The 15,791-nt window shown below is 37.0% G+C and overlaps 1 protein-coding gene across 1 annotated transcript in view; it reads left to right on the top strand.

Annotated features, from left to right (window-relative positions):
• The window catches only part of LOC118556276 (astrotactin-2-like), a gene marked incomplete at its 3' end in the record, with an annotated part of 301,412 nt that overhangs the window by 136,223 nt on the left and 149,398 nt on the right, over positions 1–15,791 (top strand). Inside the window, exon 3 of the mRNA XM_036129494.1 lies at positions 8,212–8,641. Coding sequence (XP_035985387.1) covers positions 8,212–8,641 — 430 coding nt within the window. The remainder of the gene's footprint in view (positions 1–8,211; positions 8,642–15,791) is intronic.

The raw sequence follows: 15,791 nt of genomic DNA, 5'->3' as shown, positions 1-15,791 counted from the left end.
ACTCTTCACTGCTTTGAGATTATAAATGAATTCACCTAAATATTCCTCAGAGTTACAACCTGTCATTTACCATGTTTGGCCGCCAAACTTGAAGACCATTGAATATCAGTATGAGGAAGCTTAGATTCCCCAGCTGCTGCTTGGATATTATCCTTCCATCCTTTTGAAAAAACCTATTTACATGTTGTTAATTTTTCTCCACTACCAGATTTTTTTTCCATCTGCACTCAAAACAGCTGTCATCATTTCACTTTTAAAACACAATAATCTTGACACAATTGTTTTTGCTAAATATAGACCTTTCTCAAATGTACTGTGTTTTACTAAAGGAAATGACAAACCTGCGTACAATCAGAATAATAACTATTTTCAAATAAACAAGGGCTTATATTTATCAGTTCAGTTTTCCCTGGTTACCATAGCAAAGAAACGGCAGTTGCTAGATTTGTAATTGATCTGAAAACATTCAGTGGTTGTAAAACATATGTTGTGTGCTGTTGGATCACAGGGCAGCTTTTAAAAATAGGGTTCTGGGGCTTTAACACTTAACACAAAATCCCAGACCACACATTTACGCTTATTTAATGTAATTAAGGACAAAATAAAGAGTTCACCCCAATAATGTAGAGATGCCTAAGAAACCTCCCTTGATCTCACCATGCTATTCATTCTCACTTCAACTGTCAAGAGCCCCCGAAACTAAATGTGAGAAGTTTAAAGCGTCTTCAAAACACTAAGAACTGATTTTCTCATAATGTGCAACATATGGTTCATTTTAGCCACTTTAAAGGGGGGGGGGGTATATATCAAAGCATCCAAATTTATTTTTTAACAGAATTTGCATTTTTTTCTATTTTATTATTACTTGAATGTTTCAGTAATGTCAGTATTCATAGATATAGATATAACCATAGGGACATAAACTGTCTCTGACAGAAACTGTCTCTATAGAAAAATATAGAGACAGTTATAGACTTGAAAGGGTACATAACATGCAAAATCCAAATGGTTAGCCCTTAAATACATTTTGTTGTGTACCCAGAGTCTCTAGGAATGCAGAAAAGTTTAATTTTGCTTTTCCAGGTCTTGATATTCTTTTTGGGGTCATACTTTTCTAGCCGTTCAGTTCTCTCTGTTTTCTATTATGTTTTTTCAACAATTATTCAATTCAATGCAATTTTATTTTTATAGCACCAATTCATAATACTTGTAAACTTGGGGCACTTTACAAAGTCAAATTCAATCAAATTATACAGATTGGTCAAAAAGTTTCCTATCTAAGGAAACCCAGTAGATTGCATCAAGTCTTGACAAGCAGCATTCACTCCTCATGAAAGAGTGTAGAACCACAGGGAGAGTCGTCTGCATTGTCCATGGCTTTGCAGCAATCTCTCATACTGAACAAGCATGAAGTGACAGTGCAGAGGAAAACTCCCCTTTAACGGCAAGGAAAAACCTCCAGCAGAATCAGGCTAAAAAAAAGCACACAATGTGTGCTTGAAAAAGAAGCACACATTGATTCAGGAATCCTTTCTATGTTATATGGTAATAGCGGATGATCTGTCTTCCCTGGATTATGTCAGAGCTAACAGAACACCAGACCAGGTGTACCTAATATGAAGAAATAAAAATGACAGAGAACAAAAAGGTAAAAGATGAAATAACAACAAGCAATGCAACAATTATGTCACAGTATTTGCTGCAAAACTGCTACAGAAGGTTGTGGACTTTGGGCTAACCAGTTTAAAGAAATCTGCTATCTCTTGGAGTAATTTTATAATCTAAGATGAAGGATGCAGAAGCTACAAGTGGATAAGCGAAATGTTTGGTTGTTCACTACATAATCCTCAAGGATGTTACAAAAATAATCCCCAATGGTGGAGTGGAATACTTCATACCCTGCCCGAAGTATCTCCTTTAGATTTAAAGAGACAGCACCAAAATTAGTTGTTCTCAGACGCACCTCAGAACAGGGGTAAAAAGGTGGCTTGTGGGGGTACATTAACAAGATATTTAAACCAATGCATTGCAGTTCCACTTTATATAGACCATAACTGAATGATTTCAATTTGAAAAGAAAGAACTGAAAAATATGATGATGTATGTCCGCTTTAAAATCCCATGTTGGAAATTTGCATCTTTTCATGCTTCCTTCAATGGAGGAGAAGTTTGTCACTTTCTGTCACGCATGTAATTTCAAAATGGTGTCTAACTCTACCATATACCACTGCGTACTAAAGTCAGCCTAAACCCAGGTATTTCTACAGGACTAGTGATGATATACTGTGCTCAGTTGAATACATTGATTAAAAAAAAACACAAAATTGTTGTTCTTATCACTTTTATTGAATCTTTATAATTCAGAAGCACATGGTGATGCTCTATTATAAAGCTGTTAACAAAAGATAACATATGCCTTTTTTTTCTTGTCGTTGTTTATTTTGAAGAAAACTAATGGAGACGTGCAGACTACAAGCAAAATTTTGACTGCTCACCAGCACAGCTGCTGTCCTGCTGGAGATTAATGGACAAGTTTGTCCGTAGTACAAGTCCTCTCTGTGCTGCCTCACCTCTCACCATATTTGATTTATGAACACCCAGCAGCGCATGAGCTATAATTTGAAAGGGGTTTGTTTTTCCTCGTGGTGATGGAATTTTAAATGTTGTGATGAATGAACCCTTGCAGTTTGTATTTATTATTCCGCCTTGATGTAGTGTGGCCAAGAGCTGGTGCATCCATGCCTATGTTCTCACTGTGTTTGGGCTTCTCCTTGTGTGCATGTGCACATATCATTTTATAAATACAGCTCCAATGTTAAATATATGCCTGCAAAAGTGCTGACGTTTGCCTTTTTTCAGCTTGACATTAAAAATAAATCACTAGCTTGCCATGTCTTGCAGGATCCAATACCACATCTCACCCATCAGATGCCATTGTGAAAAATCAAAGAATAAGTCTTGCCCTTCCTCCATTTCCACTACTCTGCCTTTGAATATAGATTTATTCTCTAACCACTGCATGTATGGTGGGGTGTTTGATGTTTCTGTGATGGTCACATATTGAATGAACCATGGAGAAATGTGATGCTCCCTGGTGAATCTACAGGGCTATAGTCTGGGCTTAAAGAAGAAAGAAAGAGAAAAGCAGACAAACAATCCCTGTGCAACAGTGTGTGACACAAAAACAGAAACCTCTGGACCTAGTGCTGTTACAAAGATATTTATTTCTGCCAGCCATACTGTATTGGGAATAGAAATACTCGAAGGAATAGTATAACCCCTTCATTGTTTAAATCCTAGAATTTTAATATAGCCCCTTTTTACATTGAAACCCCTAGGATTTAAAGTCCCAGGCTTTGTATTACCCCAGTAAACAAAAACCTGGGGCTTTTGGGTTTTCGTGTTTCCATTAGCGTGGGCTATTTATGTAAAATAGGCCCAACGATATATGGGGCATTGTGACGAAAAACTACAGTACCACTCCGGTCCAGTGGGTGGCGCCAAGAAGACAGCAGTCAAACAGACAAAGGCAGAGAAGTTGTATCATATCCTGCATCTCATCCGGACTCCAGAGAAACAGGAGGGCAATTGATGGCATTACATTTCCTTAGCCCATTTTATACCTCCACTAAATCTATTTCTTACCGCCGGGCTCCACTCCATTCTACTACTGTTGGTATAAATGAATAAAAATAAAGCACAGCTTCTTTGTGCCCACGCAGCTCAGAGACCACAGTAGTGTGTGTGTGTATTTGTGTGTGTGTGTGTAGACGAGACTGATCTTTAGTGCTAATTTTTCTTCAGCCAAAGCATGAATGAACGAGGACGTTTTTTAAATACAGTGTCGCAGACTTTTGATCACAGCAAAGTAATAAATGCATGCTGAGCAGTTCTCTCCTCCTCTTTCGATCCTGGTTCGCACGCGTGTGTATGTACGCGCGCGCACACACACACGCGCGCAAAACAGTTTTTAATTAACTCAAAAAGCTGAAAACATCCAGCCAAGATTTTCACATTTGATATCTGTTATGCACAGATAACCCCCACTAATTTAGTAAATGCTTTATATAGTGACTTGTTAGCCATAACAAACATGATCCAGTCTGCGGGAAATCTCAGACTGTCTGCCGAGTAATAACGCAGCAGCGGCGGCTGTAACATTGCAATCTCACTGGACAGGCCCACCTATCAGCGGGCCTCTGTTGCTCCAGACAAGTCTGAACAGAATTAAAATTGGCTCATAATCATGATGAACTGACTGCACAGATTAAGTTTGGAGGTGTACTATCTCACCTAAAAATATCTTAACCCTCCTATCGTCCTCAAATATAGTAACAAATTTGGTCCTTGGGGTCAATTTGACCCCAGGGATATTTACCTCCAGAAAATGATTTACAGAATATTGTTGACCAAGTTTTTGTGACAGGCACTTTGTTTATTTGTTGAATACATAAATAACCCCTTCAAAATCAGTGAGTTGACCTTACCTCTAGCGCCACCATCAGGCCAAACCTTTAAATGAAAATGAGTTTATTTTGATTTTTTTATACAAATCTTCTCAAATTTACAGGTTTTGAGCACATTCATGACTCTCACCAAATGAACCATATTGATTAATGTTGGTGACTCCCCCTTTCCTCTCATAAACATATTTATTTACTTATTTTTATCTATTTTGTTGTAATATATTTGTTGCTAGTTACTGTAGGATCTTACTCACCCCTCCTCTTTTGTTATCCGGGCTTGGGACCGGCAGTGGCAGAGTTATAGAGTTTTTTTTTGTTTGTTTTTGTTTTTTTATGATTTTTTGGGTTGTTTTTTCTGGGGTTTTTTTTGGGTTTTTTTTTGTTTTTTTTTCATTTGTGTGACAGAAAATGGATAATGAGAACATGTCATGTAGTAGTTAGAACTGCTACATGACCCTCCTGTTGTAGTTAGACAACAGGAGGGTCAATACTCTCATTCTCATCAGATGAGAATTCCTCAAAATCAGGGTCCTCCTCAACACAATCCTCAGTCTCAGAGACAGTCTCCTCTAAGTCACTTTCACTGTCAAAGAGCAGCTCCAAAACCTCTTTGACAGTAAGCCTTTTTCCAGAAGACATTTTCAAAGAGAGAGTGTGCAGATTGCAGTATACTCAGAGCACAGTGAGGAATGATTTGGATAGAGGACTGTAGTGCAAGCTTATGTTTGCTCCTCCCTGATTTGGCATGAACTACCAATGGCGTTGTAGGAATAACCCGCCCTTCACAAGGCGGGAAAAATCAGTTCTACTTTGGCAGGTGTGAGTTTAGAAGGTCACACAGATCCCCAGATGTCTCAGTTCAAATGTATCAACTAAAATGTATCAACTCTGTGCCTGCAGGTGTGGTCATGTTAGGTCACTGACAAGTTTTAGCAGCTAAAACAGCTTGGGGTCAAATTGACCCCAGAGGACAACCAATGCGTGTAATATGTGTTCAGCACATTCAAAAAATAACATCACAAAAGTTTTATGCTTTACCAGTTGTCCCCATCAAATTAGGAAAAGTCATGAAATATGAAGCAAAAAAAAAAAGTTAACTACTATTTTTTGAATGATAAACATTGAATGGGGTCAAATTGACCCCAAGGACGATAGGAGGGTTAAAACAACTTTTTGTAATAAATTAAGGTTATACAATCGATTAGTTTGTAAACTCCTCATTTCCTTACTGCTCCTTACGTCACCCTTGTGGCAGACAGATTTTTCTTACTGCATGCAACCCCACCCATTGAGCAAAGCCCCAAGAAAGCAGATAAATACTGGGTCGGGTGGGGGACCAAAGCCCCGGGAAAGTAAAACATGGGGAACGTGAAATTAGTTGGCTAAATGTGCATAGAAATGCTACCGGTGATTTATAGAGCCCTAGGCTCCTCAAAAGCTCCAGGCTTTTGAGTGGTAATGGAAAAGGGGCTAATGTCTTAAATCTGTAGTCTATGTTCAGGGTCTTGGTTAGTGTTCATATCCCTTTAACCTTTTCATATGCTGTCAAATTACAGCAACATGACTCAGTGTGTTTTATTTGGGATAGATCAACTGCATAACTGTGACTGGGAAAGAGAATCCAACATGGTTTAATTAAAAAAAATTACAAATAAAATAAGAAACTTGTTACGGACATTTGTATCAATCACCCGAGTCAATATATTGTCCAGTGAACTTTCACTGAGGTTGCATATGTAACTCTGTTAAGTTTCATATGTTGATATCAGCTTGCATATCTGTCAACAGATTCTCAAACTGGTACATGTCTTGACCTAGTGGGCCATTGTAGCACTTGGATACACTTTGCTATTCAATTGTAAAAGTGGCTGAATACTTAGTGGTTGTTCATGTGGGAGGTAAATTCAGCTTCTAAGATTTCTTTTAGGATAGCCTTGAGGTTACCTCAATCTACCTTCTTGTCAAATCTGACCAGAGTCCCTTACTCTGCAGAGAAAAGCATCCCCACAGCATGATGCTGCCATCGCTATGTTTCATGGAGGGGATGGTGTGTTCAGCTTAATGTGCAGTGTTAGTTTTGTGCAGTATTTCACATGTAGGCCATAAAGTTCAATATTGGTCTTATCTGACCAGAGCACCTTATTACACATGTTCGATCAGTCTTACGTGTCTTGCAGCAAATGCAGGCGAGAGTTTGTATGTTTTTTTTTTGGTTTTTTTTGCAATTTCTCTTTTTCATAAAATTGTTCCATTAAGATCAGATTTGTGAAGAGGACAATAAATGTCCTGTCAACAGATTGTACAACATGAGCTGTGGATGTCTAAAACTCATGTAATGTTGCTTTGTTCATCCTCTCTAATTTACTCTGTGAATAACGGTTGCCCTGCCCAGACTGTCAATTTAGATGGACAGAAATGTATTGGTAGGTTTACTAAACTCTTGAATTTCAGTGATGGTTTGAACAGTGCTCTGTAATATGTTCAAAGTTGGGTTATTGTTATATAACCTAACTCTGATTTAAACTGCACCTCAACTTTATTCCTGACCTGCCTGGCGTATTTCTAGGTGTTCATTATAGTGTTTGTGCACTAATGTTCTCCTATTTATACAGAGATCAATGTACACACAAGTGAAGGCTGTTAATTGGGTAATAAATTAGTCAGGGAATTCATAAATGTATTAGGTGACTTCTGAAGACGATTGCACTGTAGTCTATGTTTGGGGCATCAGAGTAAAGGATGCTGAATACAAATATATTTCACACTATTCGATTTGTATTAGTAACTATAAAACTTTTTTCCTTCTTTATCACCCCAGAATGATGCTCTTCACAACAAGAAATATTGACGTTTGTGGTTCAAATGCATCAAATTCTGAAGGAAAAAAAAGACATTTGAGGGGTTGCATACTTTTGTATGGCCCATAAAGATGTGCAGTCCAAAAGCAAGTTCATACAGAACAGTAAGTGTTAACAAAGGGCTACATTAAAGTACCAAATCTAAAATTCTGCACAATATTGCTCTGGTCTGTGTGTGTAAATCAGTGTCTGTGTGTTGACTCATCCTACAGTATCTTCTAATTACGTGTTAACATAGCCTAAGAGATGCCACATAGTCTCACTGTCCACAGGGAAGAATGTTTAACCTTAACCATTGGCTGAGAATATGCTGAACAAAAAATAAAAACAAACCAAAAAACAAGCACCCACTTGAAAGATTACTCCTTTAAAGCTTGACTGAAAGATGGTATACTGGCACCTTTTCAGGGGCATACCCCACCTCTCAACCAATGACTGCTGTATAAAGGCCCCAAGGATCCCTATAACCCTGCAAGGATAATGAATCATTAACGATGCATAGATGGGTGAGTGGATGGATGGATAAAGCAGGCTGGGATTGCCAAATGACAATACAAGGACTATGCAAAGTTTCTGACATAAATAAACCAACAACTTCTAATGAGAGTGGGAAATTATACAGCCAGACTTAAAAGAGAGACTAGTTGATAAGTACAAATAGCATATGGTTTCTCTGTCACTTGTTTGGGGGTAAACCTTGTTAGGAATAAGTCTAATCTCTAAACAGTGATTGTGGCTGTTGCAATATAAATTCAGATTGTCCTTTTAGGTCAACTTAGTACTTTTTAACGACCATGTGAAATTAGAGCATAATGTTTCCTGAAACTTTTTCTCATTCAGTGTTTTTATTTCTTCCACACATTTAGTATTTTCCTCTTTTTTTTCAGGGGGGACTCATTGCCCTTCTCCTTCTAATTCTCCTCTTCACCCTTGTCCTGTATACCCGTCACCGATGGTGCAAGCGTCGCCGGATCCCCCAAAAAAGTGCCAGCACAGAAGCCACCCATGAGATCCACTACATCCCCTCCGTCCTGCTTGGTCCGCAGGGCCGTGACAGTTACCGGGGCACCCGGGGCACTCACCAGCATGGTAGCTCTGTAATTGGAATGCCCATTCGCGAGACTCCCATTCTTGATGATTACGACTGCGATGAGGAGGATGGAGGCGGACACTCACTTAACTCCACGCCCAATCAGCTCCACAACAAGTTCAATGATGGGAAGGTTCTGGATGAATATGGAGTTAACGTTGGCATTGGAGGGCATGCAGACATTATGCACAAGGATGACAATATCAAACATAACTTTGATAAAACAGGTAAGTTAGCTCTCCAAATATATTTTCTTTAAACATAAACCGCAGTTTTAAAAATCTAAATTACACCAAAGAGCAAAACTATTCAGACCCCTGGCAGAATCCCCACCATGATTATTCTGACTAAAAAATATGCATGTTGGAGTACCCCAGCCAGAGTCCCAAACTTGAAGATGGCACTTAATCTGTGTGGGAAGCTAAAGTTTAGGGTAATGCCAAGGAGGGCTTTCAGCCTCAAAGACTTTGAACTCAACACCTAAGATAAAGAGTTAAAATACCAATAAAAAAAATGCATTTGGATATTTATTTTGAAAGATACATGTCTTGTTTCCTATCAGAAACTAAACTAATCGTTCAATAAAAATAATTTTAAATCTAAATCTGCCAGGGCCATATTTTTGTTCTGTCAGCGTGCACTTTGCTATGAAGCGTAAAGAAGCACCTGCTTCATCCTGTGTCATTACGTCAGATTTGAGAAAGAATTTACTAAACAAGTATGATTTGTTGCTTGGAGAAGGTGGTTGTATTGCTTTTTTAAGCATTTATGAATCTGTCATGTATCTGAGTGTTAATACCTCCAACTAACTTGCCTAGATTCTACATATTTACAACCCATACATGTCCTCAATATCACAGCTTGTGCAGGGCTTATTTTCCCATTGAACTTGTGCAGTATATAATATTTTCTCATTGTAATGAGTAAAGCTTATTTCTGGTATTGTATATAAAAAAGAAAACATGCAGTCTTTATTTTCTTGATAGCAGTAAAAATCCCATTTTTATTGAGACATACTGCTTCCTCTTGAGCCCCTGAGTCCTTGACTCTCCAAGTCAAGTCATGCAGCTTAATGCATTCTGTGAAGGTCAAGTGACAGCAAGCTGGGGTGTATGAGTGCTTAACCTGCTCACCCTTCCAGAACATAACCTGTGGTTGAGGGTTATTCACTTAAAGCAAATGATAAACATAAAATAGCGCATGTAAGAGTAGCCAATTTTAAAATTGGTATGAGATATTCTAAAACATATTTTTTTTTCAGTATTAAAAGTCTTCTAGTATTTAGGGAAATGTTTTGACATGTTCTGTTAAACCTTTGGTGCTTCTCTGTCAGGTTGGACTTTAATTATTGAAAGGTGCTGACTGAGTTGGAAGATGCCCTCGTTATTCATCCCACACTGAATTATGTATAAACCTGGTTTAAATGCCCCCATGATCTGTTAGTATTTACCACTTTACATAACTATATATATGTATTCAACATGATAAGTCTGCCTCTGCTTACAGAATAGCCATCTGAAGACAGAACAGGAGAGGTTGACCTTACGTCTATAGTTCATACTTCATTTCAAATAAAGTAGTTATTAAATAGAAGCAGGGAATAACAGAAGCAGCTAAGAAGAAAACGGTTATTGTGATTCTTTTAAGTTAAAAGGCTAACGATTTTTTATGGAGACTACAGCAGAGACAGTGGTGGTCTTTTCGAGGCATTATGTGTGTGCCACCATAACGAGAAAAGGTTTTTAATACGGCCCCTTTAATTAGACTTAGAGTAGAGCCACATGTTTAGCATTTAAGGAACCTGATATTAAATATCCATCAGAATCAGCTTTATTGGCCAGGGTTGTGTGCACAAAGAATTTGACTTTAGTTTCACACTGTACAGATAATAAGTGTAACTATATAAAAATTTAAGGAAATAAAATAAAAGATAGAAATAAAAAAGCGAATAATTTGCAATTTTCTGATGTGATGAAATAAGTATGAAAAATTAACTAAACATTAAAAAAACTATTTTCTATTATCTTAGTGTTGTTTGATCTAATTTGGAATCTGTGTTTATATTATTGTTTAGCAATAATATAATCGGATTACATTTTGTTTTGGAACTCAACTTTGGGCTATGTAACAATTAAGTCATACTCAACAAGGAAGCCTTCCATTGTGCATAAATGTGATGACAAATGCTTGATAAGTTATAATGGGTAACGAAGATAATGTGAACACAAGGTCTGTCCAGTAGGGAGGATCATATCTGGTTGATGGCACTTAAATTTGATAAGAAAAGAATTAGTTAGGCTGCAGACAAAATGTAAGTGGTATAATTATTAACAACTCTGACAACAAGATACCGTGATATTAAAACACCATGGCATTTCCCATCTAGAGGAAGTCTGCTACCATGACACAACGGTCCAGCTTTAGTTAACATGGCTGTGTTTCGATGAATTTGTTGTGAAGTTGTTTCCAGCACTTATAGATTGTGTGGCAGCATCTGTGCAGAGTCAGAAAAAATAAAATACAATACATCAATAGACTTAGAGACAACACAAGTACCCGAACACTGACACCGCTTATAGGGATAAGTCTGTGAAACACACTGTACCATTTACTAAACCTTTGCTTCACTTCTAGAAAGATAAAAATTTGTCTTTTTTTTCTCACTGTAACACTGACGTTTACATCTGATTTTAAGCTTCTATTTTAGTTTTGAAAAAGGAACTTTTTTTAGTCCATATTTTGATTAACCCTATAGTTCAAAATCTAAATGACTGGGTTTAAATGTTAGACTATAGTAGTTTTAAAACTGGATAATTCCAAGATAAAAAAAAAGATTAATTAAAAGAGGCAGTGATGTGTGAAACAAGTATATATTTATGAAGACAGGAAATATAGCATTTGGCATTGGCATTCGGATTATTTGTCCTAAAAACTGGAGGTCTAAACTGCTCTGAATTATTTTTCACTTCTTATAGTTTTTAAAAAAAAAACTTTATTAAATTTTTTTAATATTTTTGGCTTCTGTGCTGAATATGTTGCAATATTTGATTACCATGTCTTCTCATCTAACAAACCCTTATAGTAATTTGTGTACACGTTAAACACAATTTATTTTCTAAGAGATGACTCACAAATTATTGTTTGAATTGATTATTTCTGTTCTAAAGTGGCTTACATCAAACAAGAGGGTTGCATTTCTTTCCCACTGTTATTTAGCAGTTGGTAATTTAAAGTTTTCCAACAACAGTCATGCCATTTTATTCCCATGCCAAGAGGTACAACATACAACTGAAGTATGTGTGGTATTTCCTCAAGGGATTATATGAGTATTGCTCACAGACCTGTGCATGGCATAAGCTGTTTTCACACAGAGAAGCAAACGAAAGAGATCTGTCAACTTTGAGGTTTTTTTTTCTGCACAATTCTAAAAGCTCTGGAGATGCTGTAAGGGCGTGCAAATCACCAGTATAAAAAATCTTGTTCTGTGACAGGCATTCATGAAACTGTTATTTATCATATTACGCCACCATAACCCATCAGGCATACGTAACCTTCTCCGGATACCCTGCACAGTAGAAAGCCATTTCAAAAGGGCAAATGTTGCAAGAAGGTCAAATCATGCACACCATGCAGCTAAAGTCATGCAGCACAAACACAACACTGTAATACAAGCATTGACAGTTACAGCTATGCAGAGAAACCCATGCTAATAGGTGAACCCTGCGGACAAAATGTCTAAACAAGGTATATTGGTAAGAAAAGGAAAGCAAAATCTGTTTTTATCTATTAATGAAAAAAGACGGTTTGTTTTCGCATATTAATGACTTGAAATGACATTTATACAGCATTGACATTTTTAATTGAACAAACTGATTTATGACTACTTAAAAATGTTATTAAATACAGCCAAGCAGCAAACTTAATTTCAGAAATAACATTTTTTAAATTTCTTTGTTCTCTAATTAAATGTCAAAAGTTTAAAGAATATTTAACCATATATATTCAACTTACCCTAACATGTGAAATGTGTAGAATGATGTGTACCCTGTGGATCATGACTTGTCTGGCCCTTGTTTGTTTTTTCCCTGCATAATAAAGATAATAGCCTCTAATTTACTGACACATTATTAGAGCACGTTGACAATAAAAAGGCATGCTTTCAACCTTACATGCAGATGACAGACAGCCTTGTGAGTTAAATCCAAATGTAAAATTGAAACACAGCAAACATCTTTGTTAGGTTTTTATGAACATTTTGAGACAACCTCTGCATTAGGAAAAACATTAAAAAAAAAGCCATCCCTTTGGTATGTGCCAGAGACCATCCTCCTCAATGAATCTAGGACATGAATCCTCCATTTTGAAGTTCTTTAGCACAAATGCCAATCATACGGCGGATCTTTTCAATTTAAGTATTAATTTTTATATATTTTTAAGTAATCACCAAATGTATGCAGCACCGATCTGTTTGTTTGGGCTTTGATTTTTAGCCTACAATGGATAACATGTCTGTTAAGTTCATAAAGTAATCTATAATGCCTACTTCTTTACAAAGCTTATGAAATATTTAAAAAAAACTTTATTGAACTAAAGATATCTGGTTAATCCATTTTCTAGGTTGGAGGGGGGGTTACAGTACAATTGATCAATATGAAGTAAAAAATAAATCACACCATGTAAAACACATAGTTGACTACAACATTTTGAGTAGAACATACAGGAACACATAAATAGAAGGAAACTAGAAAAAAGCAAGAGGCCAAGGTTTGAAATGGTATAGAAGAGATGCTAATTCTGTAGGTCATCTACAACAACTGGACTATGCATACATAGCTCCCCAGTTTCCCGGAGATACTTGTAGCTTCTTTGTGCAATGACAAAATCAAGTGCTGTTCAGTGCTCAGAAGCTAAACCTCACCATAATTGCTCATTGTTTTTTCTTACTGTTCAGCACCATTGACAGAGAATTATCATACCGTTACCATAGCCTAAAATTGTAAGGATAATGCATATACCATATGTTGAACTTCCTCATCTGTAAGTAGACCCGCTGCTTCAACTAACTTTCATCATAAAACGATAAATATTCTGGTCAGTAAATACATTATAAGGAAGTGCTTATTAGACCTGATATTTTGCCGATTTTCTTCCACTTTTTTTGTAGAAACATTGATTTCCAGAGCACGCTTTATTGTATTAGAATTCTGGACCTGCAAGGATGTTGGTTAAAAAACACAACTACCAAATATATCTGCATAATGCTGCAGTGAGCAAACAGAAGACATCTTTGTGGCATTCCTGTTGTGGCAAGTGAGCTATATGTCCTATAGTAGTGAACCTATATCTGACGTATATGCATCATCTTGCTTGCATTCCCTACAAATCAGGAGCATCTCTGCCTCCCACCTGTTCCCTGAGATGCTTCCTGCTCAAATATGCTAATAGTGCTTTGATTTATCATAAAATATGCTAAAGTTTGTGGTGGTAACATGACAAAAGTTGAAAATGCTCAAGGTGTAAGAATTCCTTCTCAAGGCACTGTGGGTTAAAGATAAAAAGATGGAAAAAAAAATAAAAAGTGACCAATGCTACATTTTGACCTAGCTTAATCTGACTTTTGAATCAACATTTTAGGTTCTTTTTGATGAAGATCATGATTACCATGCACATGTGAAGTATACCTCAGAGTTCACAGTTTTTCAAAGACCCTCTGTTGAAGTTGGTATTTAGATCACTCACCTTTGAGGGGCTTTTGAAGATTGGCTGCAAAAACCTCATACACACTGCAAATGCAGAAAGTGTATGGTATAAAAATATTAATAGGCACCAAAAGACTTGTGATTGAATGTTAAATTATTAATTTTACCTACGTGACTATAACTGCAAAAGAAGCAAAAAGCAGTCAAAACTTTTACTAAGTTAATAAAACACATGGAAGCTTCTAAATGACTACATGGTGTGTGGTCTAGCCATGGGAGGGAAAAAGGATTTAATGAAACAGGGATGGAACAAAAGAGACTGAATCCCAGAATGCAGAGTATTAACATAGACATTCTATATGTAGACGTCTCATTACGTGCTGGAGCGCATTTTGCGTTGCCGCCATATTGGATGGTTGTCGCCAAGAAGAGTAAACACAGAGGGACCAACTTTGCCTGTATTTTCTGCAGCTTATGGTTGCAATAACCAAAGATTGAAAGTAGATCACATGGTGCAGATAACCATTTTGGGCTGCATTAATTTATACATTAACATGCATTAATTTATACATTTATTAATTTGTAATACCACATGAATAAAGTATTTTCCTATGAAAGCATGTATTTATTTACATATTGAATAATATGCCATACCACATGTCTGTCTTTGTTAAATAGCATAAAAGATAGTATTTCAGGATGAAAGCACATTTTTATACATTAATATGCCATGTCTGTCTGGTAAAGAGCATAATTTTATTAAATGCGTTGTTTAAACAACATATTTCAGCATTACAATTTTATGTGTGTCCTGTATCATAACCAAACCTATGCTGTTTGTAACAAACCAAACCATGTGAAAATCAGGTAAGAATTTGGGGAGTTATGATTTATTTCAGTTGGGCAAACAGCTTCCTCAGTACAAATAAATGCACTGAAATATCAGCTTTACATGCTTGACACACGTGCCAGTCCAAGTAGAGACTCGCCCCAACCACTAGACTGAGAGTGACCACCACATCTTCTCTGTTCATCAAACCTGCTGAAATCTACATGTTGTCCTGGTCATGAAAATGGTTCATAGTAAGAGGTTGTGCCTTTGTAGAGAAAACTGGTTTAGGATAAATCAAATCTAAATATTGTTTATTTTATTGTATTTTACTTTGTTTGTGGTGCTTAATTGGTTGAGAGTTAATAGCCCACTGAGCCTAATAGTGTGTTTACACCAACCGTGAATCAGGCGAACTGAGCGGGTGATGTACTTAGTAACCCATATGCAAAGGGTGCTTTCAGGATCAATGTAGCAGCCCGCAATGCGATTGGAGCAATGCAATTGGCTGGACTAGGGTGAAACGAGCGAAGCGTAACACGCAATGACTTTTGCTAGAGTTAAAAAAATCTGATCTTTTCTGTCAAATCGCATTACATCAGGCAATCAGGGTCTGGTTGTGGTTGTGACATACGTTCAAGGAGTGCTGCAGAAACTAAGCTTTTTTAATCAAAATGGAAGATAGAAAAATTCCTGCTGACATAGGATTAGGTAAGGAATGCTCTTTAGAGGTTTGTTGGTGGCTTTGAAAAAAGCCGTTTTAATTTAGCCCTTAAAAGGACTGTTAAATCATTCATCATTCGTCCTCTTCTTGTAGCTCCAGAACTAGTCCCGGCCAGCTGCTGCCTC

This window comes from Fundulus heteroclitus, unplaced genomic scaffold, assembly GCF_011125445.2.
Source record: "Fundulus heteroclitus isolate FHET01 unplaced genomic scaffold, MU-UCD_Fhet_4.1 scaffold_177, whole genome shotgun sequence".
NCBI lineage: Eukaryota > Metazoa > Chordata > Actinopteri > Cyprinodontiformes > Fundulidae > Fundulus > Fundulus heteroclitus.
This window is presented reverse-complemented; position numbering and strand designations above follow the sequence as displayed.